This window comes from Durio zibethinus, chromosome 4, assembly GCF_047325235.1.
Source record: "Durio zibethinus cultivar Kanyao isolate XHJ-2024 chromosome 4, ASM4732523v1, whole genome shotgun sequence".
In the NCBI taxonomy this organism is placed as follows: domain Eukaryota; kingdom Viridiplantae; phylum Streptophyta; class Magnoliopsida; order Malvales; family Malvaceae; genus Durio; species Durio zibethinus.
In genome coordinates this window covers 2,221,911-2,237,617 of record NC_143165.1, presented here as the reverse complement: position 1 = coordinate 2,237,617, position 15,707 = coordinate 2,221,911, and the positions used below count along the sequence as shown (strand labels likewise).

The 15,707-nt window shown below is 33.5% G+C and overlaps 3 protein-coding genes and 1 pseudogene across 6 annotated transcripts; 2 read left to right on the top strand and 2 right to left on the bottom strand.

The window, feature by feature from the left end:
• Positions 1–2,071: 2,071 nt before the first annotated feature.
• Positions 2,072–4,077, top strand: LOC149519026 (uncharacterized). 3 transcript variants are annotated; one of them, XM_089759025.1, is made up of 5 exons: positions 2,072–2,230; positions 2,306–2,346; positions 2,514–2,736; positions 3,132–3,367; positions 3,738–4,077. In XM_089759025.1, the coding sequence occupies exons 3-5, from the start codon at positions 2,628–2,630 to the stop codon at positions 3,939–3,941; spliced, it is 549 nt and encodes a 182-aa protein (XP_089615151.1). In that variant the 5' UTR covers positions 2,072–2,230; positions 2,306–2,346; positions 2,514–2,627; the 3' UTR covers positions 3,942–4,077. The 3 variants fall into 3 exon arrangements, with proteins under 3 accessions (XP_089615151.1, XP_089615152.1, XP_089615150.1); XM_089759026.1 differs by having other exon boundaries at positions 2,306–2,370; XM_089759024.1 differs by having other exon boundaries at positions 2,077–2,230; positions 2,514–3,367.
• A 134-nt stretch (positions 4,078–4,211) lies between these two features.
• On the top strand, positions 4,212–8,409 carry LOC111287285 (Putative methyltransferase family protein). 2 transcript variants are annotated; one of them, XM_022877713.2, is made up of 9 exons: positions 4,212–4,557; positions 4,633–4,695; positions 4,894–4,960; positions 5,119–5,219; positions 5,941–5,985; positions 6,071–6,367; positions 6,444–6,546; positions 7,533–7,638; positions 8,070–8,409. In XM_022877713.2, the coding sequence occupies exons 1-8, from the start codon at positions 4,426–4,428 to the stop codon at positions 7,598–7,600; spliced, it is 876 nt and encodes a 291-aa protein (XP_022733448.1). In that variant the 5' UTR covers positions 4,212–4,425; the 3' UTR covers positions 7,601–7,638; positions 8,070–8,409. The 2 variants fall into 2 exon arrangements, with proteins under 2 accessions (XP_022733448.1, XP_022733447.1); XM_022877712.2 differs by lacking the exon at positions 7,533–7,638.
• Positions 8,410–10,353: 1,944 nt separating this feature from the next.
• LOC149519025 (protein RALF-like 32) lies at positions 10,354–11,472 on the bottom strand. The gene has a single exon (XM_089759027.1). The coding sequence runs from the start codon at positions 11,462–11,464 to the stop codon at positions 11,120–11,122; it is 345 nt and encodes a 114-aa protein (XP_089615153.1). The 5' UTR covers positions 11,465–11,472; the 3' UTR covers positions 10,354–11,119.
• A 1,787-nt stretch (positions 11,473–13,259) lies between these two features.
• On the bottom strand, positions 13,260–13,562 carry LOC111287287 (protein RALF-like 32 pseudogene; annotated as a pseudogene).
• Positions 13,563–15,707: the final 2,145 nt, after the last annotated feature.

Sequence of the window (15,707 nt, the reverse complement as noted above, 5' to 3'; positions counted from 1 at the left end):
AATATATATATATGCAATATGAGTATAAGATAAATATTATATTACTCATCTTATACCTTGACGAAACATTTAAAATAATACTTATCTCATTTTCTTCCTAAAATTTAATACCCATCTTTATTTTCACTAAAATAAAAAATCAAATTCTTCATTAATTTCAATAAAATTAACATTCTTAAAATAAATGCTGACAAAATGCCAACTCAAGTTTCAATTATGTGATGTTGGATACGTTTATGTTTGGTTCTTAAAAGGTGTTTATGGGTTGGACCAAACTAGGCTACGCTTAGTTGATTTCTTTAAAATTTAGGCTCAAGATCGAGCTCAGTCAAGCTCTCCCTTTAAAAATTAATTTAATATTAAAATATTTTATTTTATATTTTTAATATTTTTAAAATTATTTTATAATTAAAATTAAGCAAGAAATAATTACTTATTACAATGTAATAATATCAAGGTTGGCCAAAGAATAATATAATAATATCATGAATTGAGTGAAATCGATCTCAAATCTTAAATATTCTATCAAAAGCATAAATTAAGCAAACAAGTTCATTTTTTAGAAGATCTATCATTGTCCAAATTAAAATAAAAATTTAAACATCAAAGAGAGACACAAAAGTTAGTGATGAGTGGAAGTGAAAGGAAGAGAAACTTCACGAGAAAATCATAATTCAATTGTAAGCTTCATTTGATATATATCAAATCAATTTTGTTTTTGTGTTTATCTTTTATATAGACTTTAGAATGAAAGACCAAAAACTCGTAAAAACACTGTAATTGAAATTGGATAAAGTTTAGAAACATCAGGGCAATTCGTAAAGAAGAAAGATTTTGTATATATAATTCTACCAACCCCCTGGAAAATGTCATATTTAAATCAACACAACCGGTTTATGGATACAAATTCTGAAGACAAATTAATAAAATATTATTTTTAAAATATAAATATAAAATTAAATATATATAAATATAAATTAAATAAATAATAAAAATATTATATATATCGAATCGAAATCAATTTATTTAAAACTCAACTCTTATTTAAAAAAAATCTATCCAACCTAATTTGAAATTCAATTTAAAAAAAAAAAAACCCATTTTATAAGATCAAATCAGATAAAAAAGCCAATGAATTTGAATTGGACTGCCAATTCTAATTTACTAGCATGTGCCAACTACCAAAATAATAGGCGGCACCAGTTACATGGGATTAGGAACCTGAGATTTGTGCAGTGGATTGTGGGCGGGGATAGGGTGTTCAGTGATTTCAAAATGTTGAAAAACAAATCATTTGTAACTAATAAATTCTAAACAACACAGTAACATGGCGTGAGATCTTAACAAATGTGAAAAAAATATAAAAATAAATTATACAATAATTTCTATATTTTATATATATTAAATATAAATTAAATAAATATTAATACTCGAATTGCTAAATTCAGGATCAATCTTATTGCATTAGGCTTTCCATATTAGTTTAATTATATTGATAATCATGCTTTGTACAGTGCATTAAGCTTTCCACATTCACTTTTGACCAAAAGAAAAAGGGCGTTTGGATTTTGTGCTACTCAGTTCTCACCACGTTCGCTTTTACTATAAAAAAAAATGGCATTGGTACCGCGCTCTTAAGGTGAAGTATAGAGTATGACTCAGTTATTACGTAAAATATTAAAATTTATTATTTGATTAGTTTTATTTTATTTTTAATTAAATTAATTAAATTATTTTAAAATTTTTTAAATCGAATTAATCAAATTCATCGATTCCTTAGTTTTAATTAAAACAAGGACATTAATACGGACACATCGGTGAACCCGAGGATTCTTATCAATTATACCGCTTAAAATGTAGAGAGAAGCGTTTCGGAAGTACATGGATCTGAAATTAGCTCATGATCCATTTGTGTTTTATATAGGAAATGGCATTAGTAATTTGAATATTCTTTTCTTATTAAAAGAAAAAAAAATTAACAAAAGCCTTAATCTCATGAGCCATAGCCCAATATCCAGGCCCACAGCATAGTATCCCACAAAGTAAACAAAACAAAGTTTTCATTTTTGCCTTGCAGTTCCACTCCCATTGACGTGTAGCAAATGGCAACCGACCCTAGTTTTTAACTGTTTTCGTCATCTAACGATAAACCGAGTTTAAGTTAGGGTTTTTGGACTCGTCAGAGTCGCCTCTTTCCCCTTCTCCTTCCATCGAAGTCCTTTCCTCAGAGGTACCAATTTCTAATATTTTGCCTTTAAATTTTGAGTAAACGTTTTCTGATTGGTTGGTTTTCAACTTGGAGCAGGTTTCGTCTTCTGTGAAATGCGCTGTCGAGCCTGTCAACTTGTATGGCCTTACTTTGCTCAATATGTTTGATTCTTTCCTTTGCTCTGTTATATTTTCTTTGTCTATCTGCACCTGTTTGTAGAATGTTTTACAAGGATTTTTTTTGGCTCAATAAAGTTTTATCAAAGATTATCTATGAACTAATAATGACTTTGGATTGCTGACAGGAGGGTCACAAGGTCTCCTTGAATTTATGCAATTTGAGCATGTGTGTCCCTCAACATTGTATGCCTCCACGCATGTGTAACATTCATGTAATTGCTGACAGGAGGAATTGCTGAATGTTACACATGCATGGAGATTGCACATGGGTGAATGTTTTTAATTTGTGTCCTGAAAGCATTGTTGACGGACTTGGTGTGCGTGAACATGGCCGAACAGGATTTGATGGTGAGCTTTAATTTGTCTGTTGGTTATCCATTTTTTCCCTTGGTTGACATATGTGAGTGATAAATTTATATTTCACTTTTTCCTCTACATTAGGATAACGGAAAACATATGATGTTCTTATTTTGATTCAGATCAAACATTGTTGTTGTATTGTAGTCCTGCCAAAATGTTCTTTTTTCTGTTAATGCAAAATTTGATTGTTTGATATCAACTTACTTTGTTTCATTGTACTGTAAATCCATTGAATGTGTTGATGCACTCTATTTCATTGTACTGTAAACAGCACGTGCATGAACTCATTGTTTGGTTCAAATTTTTATTTATTAGCTACTTTTACATTGCTTTCTCTATTTTACCTATAATTGAATACAGCTTTATTTCATTACAATCTCAAGTAATTGCTCGCTCAGCTAGCTCGGTTACACGTTTTATGCCTGATGATATTCCTGGTGTTACTTCACCGATGGTTTATATTGGCATGTTGTTTAGCTGGTTTGCCTGGCATGTTGAAGATCGCGAGCTTCACAGCATTAAATTTTCTTCATGTTGGCTCTTCAAAGACTTGGTATGCTGTTCCTGGAGATTATGCATTTGCTTTTTGAGGAACTTATCCGCACTGAAGCTTATGGAGGTAATTTTGATCGCTTAGGTATGTGATTTTTTTTTTTTTTTACCTTCATATTACGTCTTTGGGCATTATCTGGGGGTAGGATTTAAAAACAGATTGCACGCTACCATATTATGGTTTAGTGGTTAGAGTTGACTTTTTATGATTTAGTGGTTATAATAGACTTTTTGTTGGACTTTTTAGTCTAGAATTACTTTATTATCTCTTCAAAAATTTTGTACTACAAACCAAAAAAACCTTAAAACAACCCGGACGGAGCCGGGCCACCACCTTAGTAAAGGTAACAAATTAAAGTCTTTCAACATACTACTACGATGGAATTGCAATTGACGATGAAATTGCTAATTATCAGTGCATTCATTTTGTTATACAGCTTACTGGAAAGGCTTCATCTGATGAAGACAGGCAGGAATATTTGCAGCTGAGAGCTAAAGTTGAAGTGGTCAAGCAAGGAATAAATGTCGCAAGGAAGGAAATAGGTTCTTTGAAGAGGCAATTGTTAGATGTACCAGGAAAAAACGGGGAAGAATACAGGGTTATTCTCAAATTGATTAAGATTCAAAATCAGGCAATTTGATGACTTTCAACTTTTGTATTGCTGAAAATATTTTAGTTATCCTGTGAAATATTTTATTCGTTAAGCTCAATGTTTAACTAAAGAAGTTGACTGTATCTCAGCATTTGGTGTAATTGATTGTTGCATAATTTCTTCATTTTAAAAAGCAAGGTTTAAATTTATCCTTTTCCAAATTAAAAAAAAAAAAATTTAGGATACGCTTGAGAGTTTAGAGCTTAATTGAAGGATTTATAACTGAACCTTAATTTGATTCCTTTAACTTAAGCTAGAGGCATGTAACGCAAATAGAAGTAATTTCCTTTTCTTGTAAAGTGGAAAAACAAATTACAAAAGCCTAAAGCTCATGAGTGATAGCCCAATATCCAGGCCCACACCATTATTATCCCACAAAGTAGACAAAACAAAAGTTTTCATTTTTGCTTTGGAGTTCGCCGCCCATTGTTGGTCTGCAACCCTGTAGCTAGTAGCAGGTTGCTGGTGGCAAATGGCAACGAACCCAAGTTTTCAACTGTTTTCGTCATCTAACGATACACCCAATTTAAGTTTAGGGTTTTTGGACTCGTCAGAGCCGCCTCTTTCCCCTCCTCCTCCCTCCATCGAAGTTCTCTCCTCAGAGGTACCAATTTTTAAGCTTTTGCCTTTGATTTTTGAGTAAACGTTTTCTGATCGGTTGGTTTTCAATTTGGAGCAGGTTTCGTCTGCTGTGAAATGCACTGTCGAGCCTGTCAACTTGGATGGCCTTGCTTTGCTCAAGGTGAATTTTTTAGTCTATGTTTAAAACAGGAGAAACTGTGGATCTTTTTTCTTTTTCTTTTTTTTTTTTTGGGCAGTAACTTTAGAAATGAATAAGAACCCATAAAAATGCTCAAATATTAGTTTTTTTTTTCTTTTTTTTCCCCATAAATGGGTGCTCTTGTACGATTGATAGTATCTAATTTTGCCATTGTTTTAGGGGCGGGTGAGTACCAAAGAGGTTTTTGGGTTGCCTAACTCGGATTTAGTCCCTGGAATTTACGAAGGTGTGCAGCAATCTTCTTCTTTTACTGTTTTTAGGCTTATTGTTTTGCTTCACGTTGGTTTTTCCTGACCCTGATGAAATCATACTGAGGATGCTTCCCAATGATTCAAACATGGTAATGATTGCTTTTTCATCTGTTTTTGTTTGTTGGGAGCTTAGGCGGACTTAAGTTATGGGAAGGATCATTAGACCTTGTTAAAGCTCTGCGCACTGAGGTTCAGAATGGCCATCTATCATTTGAGGGAAAGAAAGTGTTAGAGGTGGGCTCATAGTTTTCAGGTGATTGTATATGGCTCAAAAATATAAAAGTACAATCACAGTTGCATTATGCAGTTATTGGCTTCACTTCTGGAATCCTGTTTGTCAACCTAACTGACTTGATAGATTATTCATGTTATTAATAGGGTTCCTAGTGAAGTGCCGTGTTGCTATGTGCAAACTGAATATTTTTAGAAAATGCACTGGCAAGTTCAAGCCTGCACAAATTCATTGGGTTTTACTACCTTCTTGTTGACATGCTAATGTGCTCGATTATTTGATGTATGTGTTACTATGGTTACTAGTCACACCCACATTGATGTTCAGGGAAGTTTTTCTTTTGTGCCGGTTTTTTTTTATTGTTACCTTTTAGCATAAATCAATCACAGGATCAACTTTATAACTGTTGTTATTCAAGTCTTTTGGTTGTTTGAATGTAGCAATTAGACTTATAAGATACTAGAGTGGCGTATGAACTTTTGTAGTACATTATTTACAGAATATGATTTCTAGTATACATGATATTCTGTTTTGATTTCTTGTTAGCTCTTGTCAACCAGGGAGATGTGACTGATGAAGAAATTGCTATTGTCTGTCCTATATATTTAACTTCTAATGATAGTGCCTTGGAATAGCATATTTATATTCAGAAAAATGTCAATAAATATCTTGGCACGTCTTTTTCTTGCCACCACTTGCTGAGTTTCCTCTAATTGTTTTCAGCTTGGATGTGGTCACGGGCTTCCTGGGATATTTGCATGTCTTGAGGTAAATTCATGCGTGCTTGACCATACTGTGTACTGACTGGGAATATATGGTAAAGGGTCATTATTATTATTATTTTTGTCTTCAGGGTGCAGCTGCTGTGCATTTCCAGGACTTCAATGCTGAGGTCCTGCGGTGTCTCACCATTCCAAATGTAAATGTGAATCTTTCAGAGAAGTGTCAGCCTGACCCTGTAGCAGAAACACGCTTCTTTGCTGGTGACTGGGGTGAGATTCATCAACTACTTCCTCATGCATGTGAAAGTGAAATGAACCTGAACTCCAGCTCAGAACATGGCCAAGCTACTGGTTATGATGTTATTCTAACGGCTGAGACAATTTACTCAATCTCTGCTCAAAGGAACCTCTATGGACTAATAAAGAAGGTCTTTAGTTGTTCCTGATTCTTCTCTTTATTGCTAATTCATTGATTCCTAAGCTCTAAGCTTTCTCAATTTACAGTGCATGAGCCACCCACATGGAGTTGTATATGTGGCTGGAAAGAAGCATTATTTTGGCGTAGGTGGAGGAACACGTCAATTTCTTTCTATGCTTGAGAAAGATGGTAAGCTGATCCTTCATAGCTGTGATTATGTTAGTGGTAGGGGAACGTGTTATTGTGGGATATAATAGCTTCAAAAAAAATGCATTGGTAAGATAGGACTTAGTTCTAGGAGCATTGAGATTCATGAGGTTTCCTTTTTCTCTTTTCTTTTCGGGGTGGGAAGAGGGAGGGTTTTACCTTTTTTTCCTCATGCACTTAATAGGTGGTGGATGTGGTTAGAGTGGTTTGCAAAGACCTTTCATCATAGGAAATGTATGATTAAATAGATCTGATTATAGGACATCAAAGAAGCCATCTTGAGACAAGGGAAATTGTTCTCAAGTCTCTTTTATTATTGAGTCATTAGTCAAACAACTACAATTTTGTAGGGGTTATTGTTTCCAGGGATAGTTTGATAATTTTGTATTTTATTGGAATGGGACTATGTTCTGGTCTTTTTGTCTTATATTGGGTCTAATTAACTTATTAATTCTTTTAATTTTTATATGTTCTTTGGTTAATTTGGCTTGTCTTTTTTTAATAAGATGAAGAGTGGTAGCGGTTCAACTGGGTTCAATTTTACAATAAGTTTAGAAAAAAAGCTGATTGAGCATCTCTTGAAAAAAGAAAGAAGCAAAAAGAAATTAATTGATTTTGTTTGGTTTTCTCAAGTCTTGTTAATCTACTAATAATGATCATTATAATAGAATTTAAGATTATGATTTACGATAAAACAATTTCACTTTTGCTTGGTTTTGCCAATTTTTTAATTCAGAAATTGATATTAAAGCATAATGAAGGCAGTTTGAAAACTGAAGGAACAAAAATGATCAGGGCTTTCTGCAAACATGTTTAATCATTATATCTCTCCACATTTCTTAGACTTATCGGGATCTGTTTCTTGGAAATTTGCAATATTCATGAGTTCTTTGAGAACTCATGGTTAAGTGATTCATTAGTTTCTCCTCCCTTTTCGTTCTTTAATCTTCCATTGTTACTCTTTGCAGTGAAGGAACAGGTGCAGTTTTTTTATCATTTTGTAGCCTCAAACGTGATCCTATTGGATCCTTTCTAGCTCTTCATGTTCTCTGTGGAGAAATTCTAAAACCCTCTGTAAGTGTAGGACACTATTCCGTCTAGCTAACTTCTCAAACAATCATGAAAACCTTATTAATTATGCTACCTGAAAATGTAAGCTAGCTAATTATTCAATTTCAGCAAACTTTTCACAATTAAAACTTACTTGGTTGAAGTTCTATTCCTTTAATCTTTAAACCCTTTTTCCACAAACTTAGACTAAAATCCCTAAAATTTCTGAAGTCTACCACCACAAATCCTCTGTAGACAGGTTTGTGAAATCTGGCTTGCCTCTAATCTCTATGCATGTATATTTACACATATGTTCAGTACTTCAGTTTGAGGGTAACATACTTTCTTTGAAGATAAGCACCAAGGATGCTGCATTTCATTTGTTTCCTGAGGCTGTCCATGTATGAGGTAAAGGGTGCAAGATGCCGACTAAGTGCCTCTTTTTGTCCCTACAGGTGTTATGGCTGCAAGTCTTGTTACTGAAGTTGCTGATGGTTCCTCTAACGTGCGGGAGGTATGGAAGCTTTCATATAAGTAGATCCATAATTTTGGCCCATTGGGATATTGACACACTACAATGCTACTCTAAATGTGGATAATGGTGATAGCATGATCAAATTCAAGAAATGTTGCTCTATATGTGCACAGTATGTATGATTCCATGAACATTTTCCTTTAGTTGCTATTTTTAAGCTAGTCTTCATTTTCCGTAAGCCTGTTGGGATTCCTGAATTTTGTTTGCATTCTGAAAATTGAAATGTCACAATTTTTATTAGTCTTTATGATTTAGTTCTGAGAATGTGATCTAATTTTGTAGATATCCCCTTATAGTTGATGCAGAAGTATACATGAAAAACAATAATTAACTGTTTGTAACATTAATGATCAAGCTAATCTGCATCTGGTTTGCACAATAGGTCAGATTCCTGATTGTGCTGTTATTGTTTCTGTGTGTGCATTCAAAACTGTACGAAGGCTGGCAGGAATCAGTTGCAGGGTTGACTTTCTCTTATGTGGTCCTTGCATCTTCAAGTTACTCCTCATTGACCATCATGTTCTTGATTAAGTTAGATAACTTCCCATTATGATTGAAAATCAGTTGGCTAGTATAAAAAAAAAGCTAAAAAACTTCTGAGAAGCTCATGAGAAGTGGACCCTGAATGGGGATCTTCCCGTATAGGGGTAAAGGTCAGACTCTTTCCTTTCTTTCCCTCATGGCATGACAATTTTGAAGTCACAGGTTCTTGAGAACTTAAACTTGGAATTTGATACCATTCAGGGTTTCTGCACTTTAAATCAGCCCTTGGAATAATTTTAACCACCAATTATGTTAGCATAAAAGAACTGAGGTATTCGTCTTTAATTCCTGTAAAACAGTTTCATCTACAAAGTTGTATTTGATGGTTTATGTAACCGCTCCCAGTTTAAATCATTGTAGTGGAAGGTTATTGTATCAATAGACTAAGCCAATCAAATGTTTGAAGTAGCGGAAGTTCGTGTTGTTTCGATGCAATACCATGATTGGCTGCTAGCTGAATGGTAATAGAACGGAATGCTACAAAGGTAAAGTTTAGATCTTTTTAGGGCCAGTTTGGATTCCACTCCTTTGTGGTGGAATCCAAGGCCTTTTTGGGAGGCTAATTGCACGGGTGCATTTGGATAGTATCATGCGATGTAGTTGCTCTTGGTTTGTATTGGAGGGAGAAGGGTCTAGCGAACAATTGAACCTTAGAACAGTTGACTGTTTTAGTGTAAAAATGAAAGTTTTTATCATGTTACGATTTACATAAAACCACATCTCACATCTTCAATGTTGATCTTAATTTCACCTAATTTTTTTGCTATTATTATTTTAATTTTACTGAAATTAATCCAAGTGTCCATCCAAATAGACCCAACTATGTAATAGATTCTACCTGGCAGGAAATTTAAGAATAACCCAACACCACAGTTGTGAAGTCTCTTGTATGGTCCTATTTGATTGAAGAATTGTGGCTTAGTAGACTGGTCAATGTTTTGGATGCGAAGACATGAGAAGGTATTCTGCTTTAGCATTTGTTTCTGTCTGATAGACCTTGTGGAACAAAGTTGATGTTGACCTTACCATTGCTTTTTAGAGCATCATGGTACCCATGGGACAAGGTCTATTTCGAAAGTTTTAATGGTGACAAAAACATAACTTAAAGACTGAGAAAATTAATCGGTTACATGCGTGCTAGCTGGCTTTCACTTGATCTACTCAAATAATGATTAGAAAGTTAATTATTAGCGATGGCTTGTATGGTATGTTCTAACCCTGTATCCGTTTGTGGTTCTTTCCTTTTCTTTTTAGAAAGATGTCAGTTTAGGGATAAGATAAAGATTGCAAGGGATTTGAATAACAGTTTTACTGGACGATATCTTTTACCATATGAATAAACTAAACTAAATCTCGAAATTTTTTTTTTTTTTTTTCATTTTCTACCCATTGCAACTTTATATTTCCCTAAGCCCTTTCCTTTCTGATGCTGCGACGCCTTCAAGTGCTTCTTCCCCCTATTTAATTATAAATGGAAGCTTGATTTTGATATCCCATGACTAGTCTTACCCATTCTGTCTCATTTTGCTCTTTTTATTTCGACTATAAAAACATTGCTTGGCTTTGTTGCCTACATGTGCGATTCTTCACCTAATGAGCCTTTCATGTGTACCAACTTTACTTTCTTATTGCATTAATAGTTTACATACTTAACTGAGCTAGAATAAGGCTTTTTATTGCTTTTTGACTTATTTTTTTCCCCGGTAAAGGAATGCTCCTTTTGTTGACACGCTAAATCTGACATTTTAATAATAAGTTACATTATATTGAAGAGAGAACTCAACATGCAGGTTAGTAGTGGTATAAATGAACTGACCGAATTTGGTTGTGTGTGATTTATTGATTTAATTAATGGATCTTAAAATGTTATTTTAATGGTTCGTTAAACTTAATAAATGAATAAAAATCAAATATATTCACGAACTAATGTTCTACTCCTATACATCCTTATAGGTCGGGTCAGCTGATAACTATGGTTTCTTTCCTATTGACCCCTTTAGGGTTAGAAATGTTACTCTGATTTACTATCAAATACTTATACAGATTCTTTCTGGAACTTGAATGAGAATTTTGAAATTTAGTTACTCAACCAAGTCATGGAGTGGACAAACATAATTTGATGACAGGCTGCCTAGTCTAATTATGCTCTCTGCTATACTTAATATTGAAAAACTCTACGTTCCTTAGGATCTGAAATTGTTTTCCTTTATGATCTCGTCGGGCTTATTACTTTTACAGGAAATTTTCAGGTATAGGTTTTTTTATTTCTTTTCCTTGTTTGGTATCTGGATTGGAAAAATCATATCAGCAAAGATATCAGCAAAGACAACAGCAAGGCAGAGAACGAATATGAACCTTTGGAACATTGAGTCTATGAAATTTTGAATAAATTTCACAAAACTAAGAGAGAGAAAATACATATTAGGATCATGAATCAGACCTACAACGGTAGTACTTGGAGCACCCTCGGTTGTAAGGATTGGATGGTTGAGGGAGACAGCCTCCACTTTTACTATAAGCTTCACCGCCGGTGCCACCATTGCAAACTGGTTGGTCTCTTTTCAGTGCCCCGGGTGATATATACTTCTTCTGTTCAAGAAACCTTCTGCTCATATCTGATTCCATTAGGATCTCATTCGCTTCACTGCACTCGCCTACTGATCCAATGCATGACATGAATGCATCGCTGACCGGCGACAAGGCACTGTTGCTGAGGCAAAGTAAGGTAAGGAAGAACAGATGGAAGAAGAAATGAAGTGATTTCATGATCATTTTTGCCTTTGGTTGCCATTGGTTTCAAGTTCTTGAGCACTTTATAGAGGGAACATTTTCTTTTGTGAAAAGGCCATAGTGGAAACCGCATTAGGGATAAGCTGAGGGGCCGCACTTCACCTAACTTATATGATGGCACTGAATTTCTTTTATTCTTCATTTGCTGTTTTTGGTTTCGAGAGTTTATGTTTGTGAAGTATTTTTCATAGTTGGATGGGACAATGTGTGAATCTCACTGCTTTGAAAAGGAAATCAAGTGATTGGCAATCTTTTTATCCATTGCTGACTTAGATTATACATAAGCTTGATGTTAGATAATAATTTGTCACAGGGGGTTTATATGACCAAAAAGTCAAATCTACAACTAATGGTGAAATTAATAAGAAAAATATTATTGGAGAACTTTTAGTTTATATAATTATTTTTTTAAAAAATAATATTCAATAAATTAAATTTATAATTTCTTATATTATGATTTTTTATATATGAAAAATTATTGATTTGAACTCTTTATTTTTTTCTCAATTACTTGTATTTTATCTAAATTTAATAATTTAAAATATGATAAGATAATATTATATAAATATTATGTAACATATATATTGATACGAAATATAAAATATAATTTTATAATTTTATTAAATTTATTTATATTTTTTAAAATTTTAAATTATATTATTTTTATATTATTTATTTTATATTATTATATTATATTTTAAATTATGAAATTTAAAAAAAAAAAAAAAGGAAAAGCTAAGATGACCTCTGATCTAGTAGCCTGAGTCAGATTGACAACAGATCTGACTGAGGCCAATCATATCAACGATCGATAAATTAGTTTTTTAAAAAATAGAAGAGAGAAGGAATGGAAAGGGTAGAGAAAAAAGTTAGGACGTGGAGAGAAAGTTGATCGACGATATATTTAATTGATCCGAGATAGATCACCATCGATTTTTTCCCTGTCTTACCTTTTCTCTTTATTTCCTTCCATACTTTCCGTCCCTCTCATCTTTTCTTTTTTTTTCTCCTTTTTTTTATCTTGATTTTTTAAAAAGTTCTAGGTTTAAAGTTTTAATTTTGATTTTTTTTTTAAAAAAAGTGTATACTTTTTATTTGAAAATTTTTAGTTTTTATTTTTTATTTAATTTTTAAATTTTGAATTGTTTTATAAAAAATTTCTAAAAATTTTTTGTTTTAAGATATTTTTAAAAATATTGTTTTAGATTGACGTGACATTAAATGCACTAAAAACATGACGATGAATAGACCAGTATCTATCGCTCAACCTGGCATGCACCCAAGACAGCTGGCGACTAATTATTGGTCGATAAAGCAACGTGAACTTTTTTTTTAACGTATTAATCGTTGCGGTGATCCAGGTTATGAATTGATCGTCGAGAAATTCTATTTTCAAGTATCAAATGAGAAAAGTAGTACAGTAAATGAGCTAAATATATATTTAAGGGATAGTATAACTTATAAAGCTAATCTTAAATTTATTAATATGAAGCTACTGTGAAAATGTCGGTGGAAAAACGGAAAGAAAAATAAATGGAAAGGGAAAAAAAAACCCAAAACGATGTAGTTTAATTCACTGAATCACTCCCCTATCCCACAATTTTACATGGATCAATACTGAATATAATGAACTTCATTAATGTACTGGTTTTAAGGGGAAAAAAAAAACAGCAATAATAATCATAATCTGCATTAAGGAAAAGAGAAAAACTATATTGGGAGTAAGAAAAACCACAAATTGAAAGTACATTTTTATTCCTGATCATGATCATATTGATCAATACCTGCACCTGTAAATCTTGGAGCAACCTCTATTATATCGATTTGATGATGGAGGTAGACAGCTTATGCTGTAAGGCTGACCTTCAGGGCCACCACATGCCGGACAATCATGCCCGATAGCTCCATAACTGATTCTGGTAGCTTGAAGAATTCTTCCATTTGACTCGGATTCCATTACAAGTTCTTCATCAATGTCACCACATTCTTCTATTGAACCATCACATTGTCTGTTATCTGCACCAGCAGCAGCAGCAGCAACTCTGTAATGGGGGCTAAGTTCTTGAAGCAGCAGCAGCATTAGTAATGGTGCAAGTAGACAAGGAATGTAAATCTCCTTCCGTTTTATTTTCATTTTTTGGTTGGAGTGGGGTTGAGGTGAGAAGAAATTCTCTTCAAATCTTGGGTTTTAGCTTTTTAGACAATTCCAATCTTATGTTGAGATCACTTTAATCATTATTGGAGTGATCAGGTCAGCGTCTGGTCTTAATTTCCATGTTTTTTTCATTTAATGTGTGGTGACCAATGGATTTATGGAATTCCTGTGGGGTTGCATTCACTTTGCCATATCTGACAGTGACTTCGAACATATAACCCAGAAAAATCATTTTGGGTTCAGATTTTGCCGATGCTTTTGAGTTTTGGGATTTGAGATTTTCCTCAAGAGAGCAAGTTGGCATTCATAAGTAGACCCTTGCTTATTGTATTGGTGGGCTTTCCTGGAAATTAATGGGGAGGCTTATGATTGAAGATCTTTCACTGTTTGATTCACATGAGTTTCTGAGAAAATATAATTTCTCTTTCATCACATTAACAGCACAGTCTCAATGATAGAGCTATGTCCTTTTCTCTTTGTTTGGTTTCTACTTAAAAAATATTATTCTAGGTTGAAATATAAATGTAGAAATAAACTCGTGAATTGTAGCAAAATTACTTTTGCTAAAGGATTTTTTTTTAACTAAATTTAATAAATTCATGCAACAGCTACTCTTAAAAGATATTATCCAGCAGATAAAGATTCGAATACCAATAACCACTTCCCCTATCCCCATGAATTTGAACCTCAAACAAACCTCATCTTCATTTCCTTAGTTCTTACCATCAGATTACTTGTTTATTTTCCATACCAAAGATGACAGAACCATGGCCAACTCTCCATGCAACAGAGCTTTCCTTGCTTTTTGTCATTGCTATATGCATTCAATGGTTCTCATCTGTCAGCCTCTCCTCTCATACCATTCAACATTGCTTTCTATCATCAGTACCTTGCTGCCCTGCTTCTTTATCATCTCTAATTGCCTGGAAATGGAAAAATCATTTGCCAATCTCTATTGGCACCATTTATTGTTCATGGCTGCTTATCTTACCACAGTTTGCAAGAGCAACAAACAGGACTTGGCAAAAGGCCAGGGAACTTAATATTTTTCTTGGGGGTTTTTTTTGGTTTTTTTCGAGATTGCGTAATTACTAAAATTAAGAATTCAATACTATACCTATAGACCACCCAGCCATTGGTTTATTTCTTTCCCCTTACGCCATTTACATTTTGTATCAAAATTGGGTCGGTTGAAGAAAGTTGGAGATCAGCAAAGAAATGATTCATCAGAAGAGAATGTTGTTCCTCTTCTGATATAGATATCATTTTCCTTCATGGGCAACGGAATTGCTATGATTGGAAGATGGTTCATTCTTAGAGACAGCTTTTTGTGCCTGGTGGCGGGACAGGTATGGTGTTCTCAATTGGGTTCGTGTTCTTCTGTTATTATCTGTTTACTGCAGGCAAATCAAGAAGCCACGATCAGCTTCTTCAAGAGTCTTCCAAAATCTAAAAGCCAAAGAAGATATCTTTTTCAAGGTTGGAAAGTTCATTTCATTTTAAGTTTTGTTCCTAAGTTTTAGTGCGAGAAGAGATAGATCCAAACCTTCACATGCTTAAAGGTGTCGATAATCAATTTAGGTATGACCATAATTGGACATGCATTTAAGAAATTTTTTTTTTTAACAAATGAACGACTAAAAAGAGTTACAGACGTTGATATTTAATTTTAATTAACAAAATACCACTTTTTAAAAATGATTATATTAACCAAGGAAAGCTCAATATCAATGTTTAAGATTCAAATCCTTTTATATATGTTCTGACTAGCTGTTCCTTGAAGTTTTGTAATTGAGTTGCATTAATAAATTTTCTTCCACCTTTCAAGAAATAAAAGAAAAGATGTAATGCCTTTAAACATGTTGTCCATTCATGCACTTGTCATAAAAATTTTGAACTACAAGCCTGTACTGACATCGAGCATTGAAAGAGTTCTCCTTCTGACAAAAGAAGAAAACATTTTCTTTCTCCATTTCAGTCTCCAAATAAATAATAGAGGAGAGTGCTATCACTCGAAATTTCTATCCAAACCCCGTCTTAGCTCAGCAAAACCACCCTAATTCCGTTTTA